This window comes from Mustela erminea, chromosome 11, assembly GCF_009829155.1.
Source record: "Mustela erminea isolate mMusErm1 chromosome 11, mMusErm1.Pri, whole genome shotgun sequence".
Lineage (NCBI taxonomy): Eukaryota > Metazoa > Chordata > Mammalia > Carnivora > Mustelidae > Mustela > Mustela erminea.
Window position 1 is genome coordinate 45335290 of NC_045624.1, and position 17943 is coordinate 45353232.

The 17943-nt window shown below is 52.4% G+C and overlaps 1 protein-coding gene across 6 annotated transcripts in view; it reads right to left on the reverse strand.

The window, feature by feature from the left end:
• MINDY4 (MINDY lysine 48 deubiquitinase 4) overlaps positions 1-17943 on the reverse strand; it is a 118432-nt gene that overhangs the window by 54046 nt on the left and 46443 nt on the right. For all 6 annotated transcript variants that reach the window (XR_004277122.1, XR_004277121.1, XR_004277120.1 and 3 more), the window contains exons 7-11: positions 13914-14020; positions 11317-11433; positions 10002-10090; positions 1806-1907; positions 168-231 (exon numbers count right to left, since the gene is read on the reverse strand). Coding sequence is in view for 3 of the 6 variants with exons in the window: in XM_032306034.1 (XP_032161925.1) it covers positions 168-231; positions 1806-1907; positions 10002-10090; positions 11317-11433; positions 13914-14020 (479 nt within the window). In the remaining 3 variants the exon portion in view is untranslated. The remainder of the gene's footprint in view (positions 1-167; positions 232-1805; positions 1908-10001; positions 10091-11316; positions 11434-13913; positions 14021-17943) is intronic.

Here is a 17943-nt window from a genome sequence, read left to right on the forward strand (position 1 = left end):
CTACCCAGCGCCTGACGCCCACCCCAATCCCAGGTGGAGAATCCACTAGTCTGGGCTGCAGGGAGGGCTGGCTCGTCCCCAGCTGAGGGAGGATTTACTTATATATGAAAGGAGACCATCCCCAAACAAAGCCAAAGGTTGCGTGATAATTTTCCAGAAAGCCGTACTGTTTCTAAGACTCCATCTGCTTTGTATTTCCCTGTTGGACTGAACTGCTGTGTTCCCGAAGCCCTAAAAAGGAAAGGGAGATGCATGAGTCCTCTGTGTGGAAAGAAGATGTGCCCTTGAGCCAGGGGGAAACCACATGTGCCATTAACTGAGGACAAATCAAAAGGGGGCTCTGGAGGAAAGAACAGGACCAAGGGTTTCTCATTTCTCCCCCGCTTAGAACTCACCCACTGGCGTGGGCCCAGAGGATGCCGCGAGTGGGGGTGGGAACAGGAATGGAAAAAAGATGGCAGAAGGAGAGCTCAGGGTAACCAAACCCACGTCCTGGCACTAGCGAGCCTGCCTCTCACCCACAACCGACAGACTTCCAGACGGAGGAATGCTGACTTGCCCTTCGCTTTCAGGGCCCTGAGGAATTCCAGCCTCCAGCCTAAGGCTCCCCACCCTGACCCCTTCAGCGTCTGTTTACACCACACATGCCCGGTGAGGCAGGCACGAGAAGCGGGGTTTGGGTGTGGGGCCCGCGGGACCATTAGCCTGCCGCGTAGGCTGGGAGCAGCTGCTGCCTCTCTCGGGCCTTCTGTATGCTTATCTGCAAATGGATGGAAACAGAATTTTTGCCCCATTTGCTTTCAGGGCTGCCATGCGGATCCTAAGGGCCGGGATTAATGCGTAGTAACGTATTCACTGGAACACAGGTACCAAGGACAAGTTCTCCATGGGAACAGCAACAATAGTTCCTAACACTGACACTTTAGTATGTGCCGACATGGTCCTAAGTCCTTCATGTTTATCATTACTTACAGTTTACTTATATGGACAAATGATTTAAATGGATAGATAATATCATTTATTGTACATAATTTACTTAGTGACTCATTTAATTCTCACAGTCACTCTACCAGATACTCCTTACTTAACTGGTATTTTCTAGATGAGTGAACATGAAGCACAGAGAGGTTGAGTCAATTGCCCAAGATCACACAGCTAATAAACACAGCTAATAAACAATAGCCTCTGGAGCCCCTTCTCTTAAGCACTATGCTCTACTGACCATTCTACCCCAGGAGAGTGTAGTCTTTGGCCCCAAAAGGCACCCCTTTTACTAAAGCTTAGCCACGGGCCTGGGAGGAAGTGATGCCTCCACTCGGAAGGGCTGGACTGAAAAGCTGGCAAACCACCCATGTGGATTACATAGATGGTGTCCTCCACCTGCAGTCACATAGAGGTGGCAGGGGACATCTCTTCCTCCAAGGAACGGGGTTCCAAGCGACAAAGGGAAAGGAAGAATGCTTTGGGAACCGAGAGAGGTAGGAAGCAGAGGGCGACTGGTTCCTGAGAGGTCTGTGGTTTTCTCAGATGGGATGTGTCTCCCAAGTTTCCCCAGGGAGGAAGGCCAGGCAGACACGGCATCCCTCCCCCAGGTAGAAAGGAAACTGGAGCTGCATGGAGTCCCCTCCAGGCCTCTCTGTGTGCAGGGAGGCCTCCCTGGGCTCATGCTGGCTGGCGCCCGGGAGGACACACAGACAAGCTGGGTGGGCAGATGATTCCAAGGGCAGGAAAGCACACAGCCAGCTTGCCTGCAGCTGGGCCACTGCATGAGTGCAGCCCCGTGCACAGCCCTGGGAAGCACTCACAGTGTGACCACGGCTCTTTCCCGGCCCCCGGCCCGCCACACGATGTCCGCGATGGCCAAGGCAAGGCAGTGACTCCTGCGGGCACTGGAAGGCTGCAGCTGCCTGAGGAGGAAAAGGAGAGCATGTTTATGCCTGTGGGGACACAAGCCACAAGGGATGAGGCAGCCCTGTAGCAGATGGCCTATTCTTTCCTCTGACACGCAGAGAGGGCTCTGCAGCCCAGGGACTCCATCCAGCCAGGCCTCCTCCGATGAGAGCCAAGGAAGAGCCCTGATGGAGAGGCCCTGGGTGGGGCTGGAGGAGAAGCAGGTCAAGGAACTGGCCCCGGGTGAGCAGAGGGAATCCTGGAGGCTTGGCAGGGCCGTAAGCTCTAACAGAGCCCAGGAGGCCACGCTGAACATGCTCGGGAGCTCCTGCCACCCCAAGGAAAGTGAGCCATCCCAGCCAAATGTCTGGTACCGCCCTGACCCAGCCTTGGCCACTCCCAGCAACCGGGCCCCTGGAGACAGCGGCTGGACAAGCAGGTGCCCTTAACTCCCACCAGCCACAGGAAATGGTGGGAAAGCACCCTGCCTTGCTTACTTAGATGCGGGAGAGGGAGGATCCAAGGTGAACTCTGGGGGTTTAGTGGGTGCACAGTGGGGCCACCCACTGAAATGAGAAATACAGAGCAGAGAGGAGGACTGGGGGAGCGACTGGAGGTACAGGCGGGACCCTCTAGCTGAAGCTATCTGACACATGGAAAGCCCAGGAGAGCATTAGGGCTGAAGACAGGGTTATGCTGCACCAGCATGTGAGGAGCCCTTGGCCCTTAGGGGGTTGAGATTTCCCAAATGGAGTTTGAGGAAGGGCAGAGGTGGCAAACAAGGATGAAAGCCCAAAGGACTCTTGTATACTAGGGACACAGAGGAAGGCAGGAAGGGGCATGGCAGAAGGGAGATGGTGCTATTACAGAATCCTAGGAGCAAATGAGCTTTGAGCAAAACAGGCAGTCAGCAATGTCAAAAACGGCAGAGAGATGCGTATGATAAAACTGGTAACACAGAAGCCCTGGTGCATGAAATGAGCAACAGGCTAGAACAGGCAACAGCCTGATAGAGACACTCCTTTCAGTTTCACCTTTCCGGGGCTCCGAAAGCTGTAGTTCTTGTCCACCGCTGCAGTCTGAATTTTTTCTAAGTTCTTAGGAAAATTAAACTCTTACAAAAGCAGTCTGAGTGTTAGAATCTTCCTAGCCATGATGCCATGAGGAAGACCCTGCTGGGGCTCAAAGGAATACACGGCAGGGTTGGGGGCAAGGGGTGAGGGTGGGGGTTTTATGTTTTTAGTGGCCCACTAACACCTGAGCTCCATGCTGAGCTGTGCAGGGGAGAAAGAAAACTGGAGAAACGGGGACCAGAAGACCAGGGACACAGGTCATTCCCCAGTGCCTAAGACACACAGCCAGTGGTCTATATCCAGGCTGACCAGTGCCCTTAAAATGGGAGGCAAATGGCAGAGCCATCCCTCAGTTTCCCCTTCCATAAACTGGAGACACTAGTACCTGCCCCGTAGCATTGGGAGCTTTAAACAAGGTGATGTGTGTATGGGCTGTGGTCACAGGATGAATGATCAATAATGGATACCTATCATTATTGTTTTTATGGAAACATCACGTCCCCACATTGGCTGTGGTGACAGGAAGGTGAACTCCAACCATCTGGTGTGAAAGTGACAGCAAACCCCTGACACCAGGTCATCCTTCAAACATAATGAGACAAACAGCAAGTCCTCAACCACTTGAAAAATGAAATGGCAGCCTGCCTGCTACTTGTGCAGCTTCTGGAAGCCTGCCATGCTCCCCGAGGAAATGGTTACCACACCATCACTAAACCGGGCAGCCTGGGCTGTGGGGAGATCACTGGTCAGGGTCACCATCAACTATGAAAACAAAGGTGAGGAAATGTTGTGCTGGGTTTCCGGAGAAGTGATGCCAAGGACAGAGAGGGGCCTGCAAAGCAGGGCTTGTCACACAAAGGAGAAAGGATTGGACATTTATCCCCTTGGATTCAGAACCTATGAAAGTTGACTTCATCATCCCCACAGCTCCTGTTTCCTGCCCTGCCCCCACCCAGGTGACCGTCACATCCTGTCAAACACATCTCCTTGCCCATCCCCTTCCTGTCCCATGCCCGGGACCGGTGTGCCCTGCTCCCCAGCTGAGTTGTTCCAGCCAGGGCTTGACCAGCATTTCTGCTCCATCTTGTCCCTGTGGGCTCTTCCTATAACACAGGGGTAACCAGGGTACTCCCCAGTTAGAACCCTGCTGTGGCCAGGAGTTGTGCAAACTTGTGTCTGGACTGTAATCTCTGCCTAGAACATCTATGCTGGGAAACCCGCAGACATGGACCTAAGAGGTCACCTTTCACACAGCCACTGTGTTCTACGCTAAGCAAGTCATGTGTCTGACTGAAATCTTCTCAGTGTAGCCACAAATAAGATCTGAAAAGCTGACATATACTGAGTACCTATCATGGGCCAGGCACTGTTAGAAATACTTCACATGTATTATTTCGTTAGCCATTAAAGCTACCCTAGAAAGGCAGCAATATTGTTGCTTTTAAATGGGGAAAATGAGGCACAGAGCCCAAGAGATTCACCCAAAGTCACACAGTAAAGTTAGAAAAATTAAAACAGCATTGAGGGAGGAAGGAGGACTTAGGAAACTGGAACCAATTGTCTGGAGCTCTTGGCCATAGAACCCAGCAACCCTCTGTCTTCAAGCCCGTCTCTTGGGCGCCATCCAACACTATCAAGAGACCTGGCTCTTTGGTCCGGCCCATGTCTTTCTGATCTCACAGACTGGTTAGAGACCCTCTTTCTACACACAGTCCTCATTCTTTTCACTGGCTTCCATTTAGAAAAACTTCCAGTGTCTCCACCCTTTCCTGGGCCCCAGTTTGCCATCTTTCCGGAAGACACAATGGAAAAGTGCAGCAGTCGGGGCTGCGTTTGGTTCCTGGCTCCCAGGCCTCAGGGAAGCCCCTTGCCCTCACTGGCCTTTGCCTTCCCACACAGATGTTGACACTGGCCCACGTGCCCCCAAGCATCATTCCAGCATTGCCCTTTCTGCCATGTCACTGGCCGCAGGGTAGACAGGGCTGTCCTTGCAGACGATGAGAGGAAGGGGGCGCTGTGGTGAGTCACCCAGAGTTCAGCCTCACCAAGGAACTCCCTGCTTTCACCTACAAAACCTCAATGACAAGGGTGGCTCCTGTGTTGCCTTCATCGGAGGTCTGTGGCTCTTCTAGGCCTGCAGGGGAGTAAGACTCATTGTCCCTTCCCAAAGCCACCAGCACAACCCCTCTCTGGGGAAAAACACGGAGTCTTGATGCCTGGCTCTGTCCTCCCTGACGGAGGAGAGGCCAGCTGCCGGCCTGACGGAGTGAGTCCTGATGAAGCCAGACAGGCCCACAGAAAAAAACACCATCCCTGCCAAGAGGACTTTATTTCGGCATGACTTCCCTGGAGGGCGCAGTCAATTCCCCCACGCCGCTTTCACAGAATCGCTCCCCATCGGTGGTGAGCAGAAGGCGTGAGGAGGGGCCCCACCGCCAGCCCCAGTGTGGGAAGGCCCACAGGTCCTTCAGGGGCCCCCGTGGGACCCAGAGTTGGGCAGCAGCAGATGCTGCGTGGTGTGGGGGGCCAGGCCACCATGGTGTTCCTGAAGAGGAAAGGGGAGTCACCTGACTTTTTTTTTTTTTTTTAATTGGGTCATTTCTGAAATCCTGGAATTTCAGAGTCAAAAGGAAGTACTAAAGCCTCGGACCCAGCTCAGCACACAGCGCCCAGGCAGAAAGGTCAACGGCCTGCCCACCAGTATTCAAATTGTATGATTAAATTAATGGGCATGAAGAGGGGCTCCTACGGAGCTGTCACCCTTTGCTCACAAGAGCTGTTTGCTGCATTACTCTTAGTACTTCTGTATGGAGTTCTTCCAAAGTAGGGGATGGCGGGGGGGTGGCGCGGGTTGTGCCCTGAAGGCCCCTGTAAAACACAGAGCCGCACCTTGGTCACTGAGAGTCTGTCTGGGGATCCAGCACTCGAGTGTTCCAGACACACGCCAGCAGCCTCATGGGCCCAGCCCCTTCTGACCTCTCTGGCTCTCCTGTTGCCCAGAGTCTCCTCTGGGGCACAGCTGAATGGGATGGCAAACAGAGCGCCACTGCAGATGCCAGGAGTAACCCTGCGGGAGCACCATGCCTCTCTGAGCCTCGGTTTCCCCACATGGTCCCACCTGCTTGCACAGCCCTTGATGACTTATAAAGGACTGTGTCTGCATTTCCTTGTTGAGTCTAACTTGGGCAAGACAGAGATTCCTCAGTGGAGAAGGTGAGACCCAGCAGCCCAGGTCTCCAGACCCAGCCCTGCAAGGCCTCACCACCCACCAAGCAGCAATCCAGACTCAGCGCTCCCTTCAGTCCTCTGCCGCCAGCCCTGGGCAACAGCCCCTTGCTCCCCTGGGCTTTGTTTGACCCAAGCCCTACCTTGAAGCCAGAAGTCTCTCCTCCCAGCCCCAATTGTTCTCCAGCCCCTGAGGCAGGCTGTAACCTCAGCAAACCCAGCCCCATGGCAGGGGAAGTGGGAGAAAGAAACACAGGACTCTCTCTCTCTCTCTCTCTCTCTCTGTGTGTGTGTGTGTGTGTGTGTGTGTGTGTGTGTGTAGGCATCTGGTGCCCGTTGCCTGTAGCCCATCACCACTGAGACCTCCCCCAGCTTGTCCCCCTCTGAGCTACCTCTTCCCTAGCCCCTGCCAGAGCCCCAGTAGATGGAAGCAAAAAGCCTGCCCACTCAGCCTGTGTGGAGATGAGCCCTGGTAGAGAGGGGCAGGACTTACAAGGAACACCCATAGTTGTGGGGCTCCCAAGAAAACTGAGGTAACTCTTCTGCAGCATGAATCCTTCCATGCTTCCAGGAGGAGGGGGTCCTGTCCAGCAGGCCAAGTTCCCTGTTTACTCCACATGGACCTCTTCTGGCTGAGCCAGGCAGCCAGACTTGGGCTCCTTCCCACCTGGCACACCCCTACATATACCGCCCCCCCAAGCAGCTCCTTCTTCTCCCTTCTCCCTCTGCCTACCCACTACTGCCCCTAGGACCCAGCTCAGACATAGCAGCCAGCCACCAAGGGCCTTAGGTCTAGGCTGGTCCTGACTTGTCTCTCAGAGTCCCAGCTGATGGGCAGCCCATGGGAGCCAAGGCTGCATTCCCTCCCCCTCCCTCCCAGCAAAGACCTGATGGAACTCTCCATCTAGTCGGTGCTTAAATAGACACCTGTCAGTGTAAACTGGGGCCTGAGGCGACGCTAGGCCAGTGGCTGGCTTGCAGATGGTGGGAGGTGGAGAGGACCTCACTTCCCACTGCTGACTGCTGACCCGGTGTTCTTTCTACTCAGAGCCTGAATTGCACCCCCAACCAGGATGGCTTTCTGCCATCCAAGCCCTGGCTCCCCTCTCTGGTGTGGAGAGCAGAGCACTCCCTGGAGAATGTACCTGTGGATCCAGAGGCTGGAACATCCCCTCAGTCGTGTGTGGGGTGGGTGACAAGAATCAAGCCTGCCTTGTGTGTGCTCCAGGGAGAAACAGCCCTTCCTGGAACCAACTTAAACACCCCATCCCAATCATTGGGAAACAATCCACAACTTCCCCCCAAATACAAAGACCAAGTTCAAAAGCAGCTCTGAATGAGAAGAGGGCTGAAATGAATTTTGAGACATGTCCCCCGAGGGCCAAGGCCAAGGCTTGACCCAAGCAGCTGGTAAGACCCCGAGGCCCCTCTGACAGCAGAGCCCTGTCCCATTGGCCACCCCCAGGTCTCATCCTGCTTCCCCCCAAACCCGGCCCCGGCCACCCCACGCAACTCTCTGCTCCCCTCCCCACCCTGTTCTTACTGCCCTCAGGCCTCTCTCTGCACATGCTGTTCTCCTTACTGGAACACCATTCCCTCCCCTCCCTGTGAGTCTGGATAACTCATGCATTTGTGTATGCGTTCATTCAACAAAAATTCTGAGGGCCTCTTCTGTGGCCTAGGCCCTGGGCTAGATGCCAGGGGCAGGCTGTGAACCAGGCAGCTCAGGAAGGCCCCTGTTCTCATGGGGCTGGTGCTCCCAGGGGGTGGGGCAGTAGGGGTGTGTCCATGGACAGGTAACGATGTCGGGGAACAAGGGCACCAAGGGGAGGCCTGGAAGCAGGCCTGGGGTTTGTCTCCACTAGAGAAGGCCTCCCTGATGTTAAGGTCTCTGTGCAGTGAGGAGCCCTGGAAGAAGTCTGAGGGGTGTGCTGGGAGGGGGAAATTGAGGGAGAAACGAGCAAGTATGTGAAGCCAGTTGAGAACCCTGATGATCTCCAGACCTCAGCGGAATCCAAATATCACCCCTCCAATAGGCCTGCCTCCCCGCTTTCAGGTCTGGGGGAGCACTGAGCATCTGGCATAACCCCTAGAGACTTCTATTTGCCTGGCTCCCATGCTCAATTGTAGCTGCCATGAAGGTAAGGCCACGGCTACCCTCTGGAGCCCTGTATGCCCTCCCAGCTCCTGCGAAGCCCTCCTGGCATGCTTCTATCCAGTGCAAGGAAGGCACATGGGCGGGCAGGTGCACGTGCACTCAGGGACAGTCCCTGCACCCTCTGAGGGCAGACAGAGGTCCCTCATTTAACAAGTTCCACTCAGTTAGAAGCATTCCAGAACATCAGACACTGTGCTGCCTCTCCAGGATAATCGACAGCGGGGTCTCTGCCTGCACTGTGGGCAGCACTTGGCTAGCTGGCCGTTCAGAGGCCCTGCACGGACAGGAGCAGTTATGTTTGGACTGGTAGGGGGTGGGCGGGTATGGAGGAGAACAAGGATGAGGCGAGGTCCTGCTGTGGAAATGTTAGGTCACTCTGCTCTGGTTATAGCTGGGTTATGCTGGTAATCAGCATCTTTGAGCTTGAGACAAAACACCTTGATGATTACTTTGTAATTAGTTATATTATTAGAGAAATTCTAAAATGCCAAGCATGAAAAGCTACCTAAGGCAAAATCCTCCAAGCTGGTAAAAGATGTTTTATTTGTCCTGAGCTTGGCAGGATAGCTGGGTAATTCAGCATCCCTCCTAGGAATCTGAACATGGACAAATGGGGAATGGGCCTTGTTGCTTAGAAAGCTTAGAAGCTTTCTTTTTTTTTTTTTTTTTAAAGGCACTGAAATGTCTACATCAAATAACAAGTCCCTTTCATTAAAATTCAGGAACTGGCAAAGCTCAGCTGTGATTTTAGAATCTGTTTAATCACAACTTTTGGGAGGAGAATGGAGGTCTTTACTAGGCAGGAGGACTCTTCTGGGGTGCTAGAAACATTTCTCTTTCTTGATCTGGCCAATAGGTTGAGGGGTGCGGGATTTTATAATAACTCATTGAGCAGAACACACAGGAGTCATGTACTTTTCTGTGTGCATGTTATTTTTCAACTAAGAAAGAGAAAGAGAGAAAAGAACACATGCCAGTTCTGTAGCTCTGGGGGTAAGTGAGCACAAGCTAGTCACTGGGCACACAGGGAGATGAAAGAAGGCCATCCTCAAATTGGCCATCTAGCCCCTGCCCTGGCCAGCACCTGGCCAATCCTTCTCTCTTAGCCCCACCCACAGTCCCTCAACCGCACAGAGCATTCTGCCTGCATGGAGATATTCCAGAAAAGTCTGCGGAGTGAGTGAGAAGGAGAAGGAGGTGCCCATGTGCAATCACTTAATGTGTGAGGTGGAAAACAAATGGCCGAAGGGAGTGGAAGCAATGCACTGTGGGGCCGGCTGGAATGTGTGGTCGTGGCTGTTGGCAGAGGTGAGGTAACATGGGGAGGGAGGGGAGACCTGGCCTCAGTCGAAGGGTCAGCGGGTTGATGTGGGTGTGGATGGGACTTGGGCAGCCGCTGCACTCAAATGCTGAGGAGGGGGCAGCCTTAGTTTCGATGCCATTCCCACGGCGACTGGTACGTGGAACGGGACTTAGAGACAAATGCTCACAGGTCATTTAAACAGGGCAGCGCTGGCCCTGTAAGCCAGTCCATATTTCCCTTTCCAGAAGACAGGAAGTATCAGGGAACACACACGCTTCCTTGCTTGTTTTTTCTGGACACTGAGGAGAAGCCTTGGGAAAGGAAGGTATTTCCAGAATGAGCGCTGACTTACCGAACGCAGTCAGCTTCACTATCTCCTTCAAACAGGAGTTTTTGTAGGACACAGCCTTGGACAGCTGCCAGAACACCGCAGGGACCCCCCTGCAAAGAAGGACACATATTAGTGTCAGTGAGGACTGACCCAAGGCCAAGTTGTCTGTTCCTCCAGAACCAGCCTCTGGCCACAGGTTAAGACACAGGGCCACCAAGCCACTGCCTCCAAATGCAGGCCTTTGATATGCCGAGTCCTTCTACAGAGCACTGAGGCTGCTCACAGAGAAGGGCTGACAAAGACCCCAGGACCCAGAACTGGAGGAAGGAGCAAGTCCGCATGTCTCACAGGAGGAAAGCAGGCCTTCACAACCAGTCAGCTGTAAAATCAAGTACATCACCATAAGTCCCCAGTCATTCAAGGAAATGTTTCCAAGTCCAAGGGCTGAGGGTGTCAGTGGTTTACTCAGTCTTCAAGACCCATCCTAAAGGCCTCTTTCACCAGGAAGCCTTCCCTGACATCTCAAAAGCCCCTTCAACAGCTCCTGCTCATGGGAGCAATCTTTGCCCAGCTGTGGCCTGCCTCGGCACCCATTAGGTATATCTCTGTCCCCCGGCCCCCCACGTTAGAGGAAGAAGTCTCCTTGAGGGGCTCACCCCATTCAACAAGTACAAGGATTATCAGAGTAGCAGGCATGGGTACCCTTGAACTGGGGGTGGAGGAAGATGTGCTGATCTTGGCCAAACTAGGGACAGAGGCTAACTTAAGGGTCTTGGGGCTCTTCCTCAGGCAGTGAGGGCCAAGGGGAGGCTCTTGGGGCTTGACTAACGGAACCTCATTGGGCTGCTAGATTTAGAGTATCTTCTGGGCCTCAAAGTGTATGACTCAGGAAATGTGTATACACCGTGCCCAAATCCTGCCCTCGTGCACCTACATTTCCCCGTCTTAGAACACACCTCCTCCTTGCGCACTTCTTCTCAAAGCCTTCCCTTTATTCGTGATGTCTCCTGCCTCAAGGGGCCTCTCTCCAGTCCTACCTGTAAAACCACTTCCCAGAACTCTGCCTGAGGACCCCCTCTGAGGCCCCCAACTGAACACAGAGCCTCCTTCTGCCCCTCTCAGAGAGGATTCTGGACACTGAGGAGAAGCCTTGGTAGGGGATGGGTCACATTCCCCAGCTCTTGCTCTGCCATCTCCAGTCCTGGGTGAGCACTCGGCAAACATGGTGCTGGTCAGCACGGGCTAGCTCAGTGAACTGCAGGACACCTGGCCCTGCCAGCGGCAGCCCCCCCCCCCCCCCGCAGCGATGTCCCTGGGGAACCTAGAAGCGACCTGCCTTGTTCTGCACGATGCCGTATCTTAATGAGGCTTTGTCACTAAAGGAAAAACTCTGAAGCTTCCATTCCTCGTTGAAACAGCAAAGGCTGGAGCCAAACAGAAGGGCCTTTATGTCCTGTCAAAAGAAGAGAGAGTTTCATTAGATGTCTTAAAGGCAAACAGTAATGCGCCGCCCAGTGTCCGGACTCCCTCAGGAGCCGCTCCCGAGTCCTAGCTGAGCAGCCCGTTTTCCAGCAGGCTCATTGATTTTTCTTTTCATTTTGCAGACTCATTCTTCTAGTATTTGCGAAGAGAAAAACACGACCCTGAGGGTCTTACCTCTGAAACATCCATAAACCAAACCTTCCTGTGCTGACCCACAGGCCCAAGGCTTTGCAGACTCCTTAGAGGAAACCTGAAACCTAAAACTGTAGTTTCAGAAGGGACCTTGGAGGTCCTCAACTGTGCACTACAATCACCTGTAAGGGCGTAACAATCCTGAGGTTCAGGCCACGTGCCAGCCCAGCTAGATTAGAACCTCTCAGTGGTAGACCCCAGGGGCTGTCATTTTAAAAGCTCTCCAGGCAATGTGCAGCTACGCTGGAAAACTGGTGCCATGAGGCAGGCTTAGCAACCTATAACCCATGGGCCAAATTTGGCCCCCAGCATGTTTTGTAAATAGAGTTTTATTGAAACATAAAAACACTCATTGGCTTATATTTTCTCTTGTGTTGGCTTTCACATTGCAATGGCAGAGCTGAGCGGTTGCAACAGAGAGCCTAAAATAGACGATGTGGCCCTTTATAGAAAGTTTGCCAGTCCCTGCTCTAGTACCATCCCTTACTACATGCAAGAATCTCCTCTATGCCATCACCTACAAGTGGTCTCCCATGAACTCAACTTGAACCCCAACTACCCAGTGAAGGGGGGGTTCCCACTGCCTATCAAGGCAGCACCTCCATTTCTTCACAGCTCTGTCTTCTCTAAGCTTCTGGCTGATACTGATCTCACTGCTCATATCTCATAAGCCCAAGCCCCACCCCCCAGAGCCCCAGAAAGTGCCAACCACTCCCCCTGACCAGCCCGGGAAGGCAGAGCCTCCCGCTGGATGCCCTCTCATTTCAGCTACCTCCTCTCTCCCACCATAGCTTTACATCCAAGGTCTCAGAAGGCCAACACATGGGCTCTGTTGTCACATCTCCAGGTCAGATCTTTCCTACAGATTCAGATAACTTCATTTCAGAATCAGTTCTTTTTTATTTTTCATTTAGTACAAGAAAGTCTTGGTGACAGGCGCATTTGTCTACATGTCATCAAACGTGGGTTAGCGGCACACAGGAGAGAAGGCTGGATGAAATTGTCTGTCAGGGCTTTGTTTCCCTTCTTACATCAACAACAATCCATGTATTTGAACGGAGTTTTTCAAGATCCTAGGAAACATAGGGACTGGAGTTTTCTGGCCAAAGCCCGTGTCTGTTCTCTTAATCATAGAACAGCTGCCAGCTAGGCACAGTGGGGTCACCAGGTCACCGAGTGGCAAGCCTAGAAGCCTGGGTGCAATGGAGGCTGTGTGCCCTGGGTCCTCCATTTCTCTGGATGGGCCTCAATTTTTTAGCTGCTTTTAGAGATGCTGCTGCTGCTGGGTGGTCTAAATTTAGGGGTCTCAAAGGGCCCTTCCCAAAACAGGAGTGTTCACTGCAAAGAATCACAGCCCTGTGGATACAGAGAGCCTGAGCACTTATTCCCAGGCCTGAGGCCACGTAAAAGTGTCTGACCCTCCTCCAGTCCCCCTACCCTCCAAGGCTTGAAAAGAAGGAAAAAATGAGAAGGGAGGAAAGGGAAGGCATAAAACTTCTAGAAAAATCTTTGACTTTTTTAATCTGTGTGCTGAGTAAATATTTATAGGTGGGAAGAAAAGAGGGTCAACAGTGTCCCCGAGCGTTTTAGCTTTTCTTCCTGCATCCTGGCTCAAGAGCCAGTGGAAGACAGCGGGAGTGGCATTCCATCAGGAACTGCTGGCCAAGGGGAGGGGTGAGGTCATCTGGCAGCTGATATGGTAAGGAATCCAGGGCATCCCTGCAGAGGAGGTTGACAAGGCCAGGAACCTGCTCCCTAAGTCCTATGACCTCAAGTCCCTCCAGGAGGCCAGTGGTGTGAACCCAACAGTGCTGAGGAATTATTAACACCCACCTGTCTGTCCTCCCTTACTGCAGTCCAGCCTGAGCCCAGCTTGGGAGATGAGTGTTAAAGAGCCGGTCTAATGAGGTCGGTTCTCTGCTGCCATTGCAGCTCTGGAGGCACCCGTTGCGTGTGTACGGAAGCAGCTCTGGGCCCAAAGAAGAACAAGACCCTGCAATGTCTGAATGGGAGGAGACTGTACCCTCACCCCTTCCGGGGAGAAGACCAGGAGCCCCCTGACTCTCAGTTCAGGCTCTTCTCTACCACACCCGAATTTCCACTTTAACCATGACTGAGACGCAAGATCGATGGGACTAGAGGGATCGAAGCCATCTCACCCATACCAATTCACACCAAGACAGCATCAATTCACACTGCACCAATTCACACCAATTCAAATCAAGATGTATCAGTACACACTTTTAAGAGGGCGCCTACCTTGGCCACTGAGAGGTCGATTGGCTTTGACACTATTTGCAGCTTGAGCATCGATGGGACTGGAGGCAGGATGACTTCTTCCTTTATCAATTCATCCTCCACATCCTCTGAAAGAACACCAGGGCATGTGAGCCCCTTGTTATGACCCATGGAGAACAGAATAAGAAATCATTTGGGGTGCCTGGGCAGCTCAGTCAGCTAAGTGTCTGACTCTTGGTTTCAGCTCAGGTCATGATTTTGAGGTCATGGGCTCAAGCCCCACATCAGGCTCCACACTCAGCAGGAGTCTGCTTGCTCCCCCTCTGACTCCCCCAGCTCTCTAAATAAATAAATAAATAAAATCTTAAAAGAAAAAAAAAAGAATCATTTAACACCAAGGACATGGATGCATTTGAATGAAAGGAGGGCTTCCCTATCATCCACCTGCCTCTCCCCTTTGGGGCTTCCAGGTTTTCACCAGAGGGAAAAAAGGCAGAGCGAGGGCATTTGCTCCTTGTCACAGCCTGGTGCTGATCCACAGCACAAGGATTCCGCTAGAAAGTTCTGCCTGTGGACATGCAGTGAAACAAGAGCCTAGGGCTGAGGCCATGGAATCAGGCCCAGGAGAACCTCAGTCAGACAGCTTTCTTACAAAACGTGGGCATTCCGCACAAACCGATACCCCAGGCCAACATGAAGAGGGAGGGATTAGGAAAGAAAATGCCACCATTCCTGATAAAACAATAGTAACAGATTATCACTGTCGTGGCTTTCACTTACCAACCACTCATGTTTGAGCATCTAAGTCCTGTAACAGCCCCATCTACAGATGAGAACTGAGCTCAGAGAAGTAAAAGGACCAGCCTGACATCACGCAGACGGAAAAGTGGCAGAGACAGGATCAAACCCAGGCCAATGTCTAATCGTTCTGCCATTCTGCCAGCCGGACCTCCCTGGACCTCCAGCCAGAAGGGACACTGAGTCAAATGCCACATACAGTCTTTCTACAGCTGGAGCAATGGGGGCCCGGAGAGGGTCACAGCACGGTGTTGGCAGCCCCAGCCTGTGCCTTCCCAGCTGGCTGAGCCTCCCTCCCCACACTGTACCCACGGCCGCAGCATTTATCAGAACACTCAGGAAGGACCCAAGTGAAAACAATCCGAGGTAATTACTCTGGCAAAGCTGAGCAGACGAGTCTCCAGAGAGCCTGTTGAATCTGTTTTTTCCTCATTTTCCCAAGATGAAACGATTATTTGAAAAGTACGCTACACTGCATAGAAATCAACATTGCCTCCCATAATTCTGTACATCGGAGACATGGTATTGTCCCTGCCTCACACCTTCTGGAGATGCTTTCCAAAAGCCAACGTGTCCCTAGGACACATTCCTTATATGCTATTCTACAGTCTCCTTTTTTCCCCTGGGGGAGGACCAGGCACAGGATGAGGCCAACCCCCAGAGTACCAGTCCACTGAAAAGAAAACCATCCCACCTTTAGGCTGAACAAAATGTAAACTCTGGAATTGAAATGAGAATCTGAATTTAAATGAGAAATCTTAGTTAGGACCTCTGAAAAAGTCACCCTGTGACCGTGACCTTATAAAAGTACCCTGAAGAAACAACCCGATAGACGTTCCCTCAGCAACATGCATGGGTCTTAAAAACACGGTGCTGGGCAGAGAAAGCAAGAATGCAAATGACATAGCAGAAGGCAACACGATTGACAGCCATGGCAAATACATACACACAAAACCCGCGGCACATTTTGCAAGAACACACACAAGCAAACACACCGACTAAATGCTCGGGAATGGTGGCTTGAGGAGAGGAAGGTCATGGGAGTGTGAGGGTGGGGCTACAGGGAAAGGAAAGAGAGGCAAGAGGAGGGGGGATGAGGAGAAATAAAGACGAAGGTGGAGAAGGGAGCAAGAAGGGAGGTAAAGAGAAGGAGGCCGGTGGGCAGTGGGCAGGCTTTGCAAAGATCAATACTGAGCATGTTCCCTGGAGGAACAGAGATGTGTGATTAATTCAACCCTGGGGGCAGCTGAGGCCCAGAACAGAAGGGAAGAGTAACCGGAGTGACTCTACCAGGCCCTGAGGGCTCTCTGCAATGCCCCAGCCCAGACTGTTTCCTGGAGGAACCCAAGGGGCAGTATTTAAGCCTATTTGGAGGCTTCTGTTTAGTCTGAGCTTGTCAGGGAGGGAACCGGGGCCAAAACGTGCTCTGCTCGGGGCTCCATGAAGTCAATCTAAGAATGAAAGCTGGGAGCCCAGGGGACGCAGACCGGGTGGAGCCCCCCCAAGAGGAAGCAGCCATCCTTGACTGCTGCCAGGAGGAAGTTGGCCCCTGGGCAGGGATCTGGTTCGGGACCACATAGCAGGCCTTGGGCCCAGATGTGGTGGGACCGCCATGCGAAGGAAAAACAAAGCACTCCAGAATGACATGTTGGCCAAGCAGACAAAACCATCTGCAAATGCCGGTGGTTTGAGGATGCTATTTTTAAGGCCCTGGTATAAGTGTCTGGTTGAAAAAAAAGGCAAGGGAGCTTGTCTCCCATACCATCTTATTCACCCTTTGGAGGAAAACATACAGTAAAACATAATAGAGGGCTGTACACATCCTTCCCACTGACTGCAGATATCTTCCCCGGAAGTGCCCTCAACACCCCAGACTCAGGAATCTCAGCAGAGCACTCCTCCAGTCTTCAATTCCAATAACAGATTCTCAGAATGTCCCCAGCCCTCCTCCAGGGACCCAAGCTGAGACCTCTGCCCCGTCTCACACACCACGGGGATCCAGCCTCCAGATCATTCTACCCCTAGGTTGTCTCACACCTTGCCCACCCTCACTCCCACCACTATTCCAGGAATATGTCATTCTTTTTCTGACTGTTCACTGAGCACTTCACTGGGCGTCCATGATGGGCCCAGGGTTGTTTGGGACAGTGGGAGAGTGGAGGTCCAAAGATGTGTAAAACACCACCCTTACCTTCAAGGAGCTCACTGCCTAGAGGGAGACACAGAGCCCCAAGCAAATAGTATAACATGAGTACTAAAACAGAGATTGTGGGGGGGTTTGAAGAGCAGAGGAGGAGAGGCAAATAGTTCTGCCTTAGAGGGTCAGAGACGCTTTCCATCAGAGCTAACTGTTGGAGCAGGGTCTTGAAACACCCAGAGGATTTTGCCAGACAGAACAGGGAACCAATCACACTCTTCTAGATTAGTCCAAGAGCCCCCTTACTGGTCTTCCAACATCTAGGCCCTTACCTCTACAATCTGTCCTCCACACATACCTAGAGGGAGCCCTAAACCCACAGAACTGCACACATTACTCACCAGCACAGAATCTTCAAGGGCTCTTTACGGACTAATGATTTACAGTCAAGCTTGTTAGCGCAGCACTCAAGGTCATCCTGACCCTGCCACACCTTCGTTCCCAGCCTCGGCTCCCCCTAACCCCACACCTTCCCCTATGGGCTAGTCGCCTCAAGCGAATCACTCTTTCTCACACTCCATGCCTTACCCCCACAAGGCTTGTTGCCCATCTCTACTCGGCAAAACCTCCTCAACCTTCAGAGCCCAAGCTAAATACCTCTTCCCTATGGAAACTTCTGGAACCCACCACAGAACTCGGCTTACACATCTCTTGAAGCAGTGATGCACTGAGAACCATCCTCTAAATTTATGTGTTGTATCAGCAGACACCTCCCTTCCTCTGTCCCACCCAGCCCAGCCCTTCAAAAAAGCAAGGCCTCTTTTAATTCACCTTGATATACTTTCAACAGCCTCATCTATGCCCCGGCAAGTAATTGCTAATGAAAGTTTGCTGAGCTGAACCAAAGGAAAATGAATTGGGGTAGGGAAGAAAATGCTGGTCCTCTAACCAAATTTTATTCCCTGTCTCTGCCTTACCCCAAAGCTTCTCCTTCCCTTTCTCTTGATGACTGGTTTCTGTGATCTTCTACCTTTTATTTCCTTCCCCTTTTCTAAATCATTAGCTGAGTCACTAGCCAAGCGGCTGCCTCCCTCTGGAAAACACACACTTCAAACA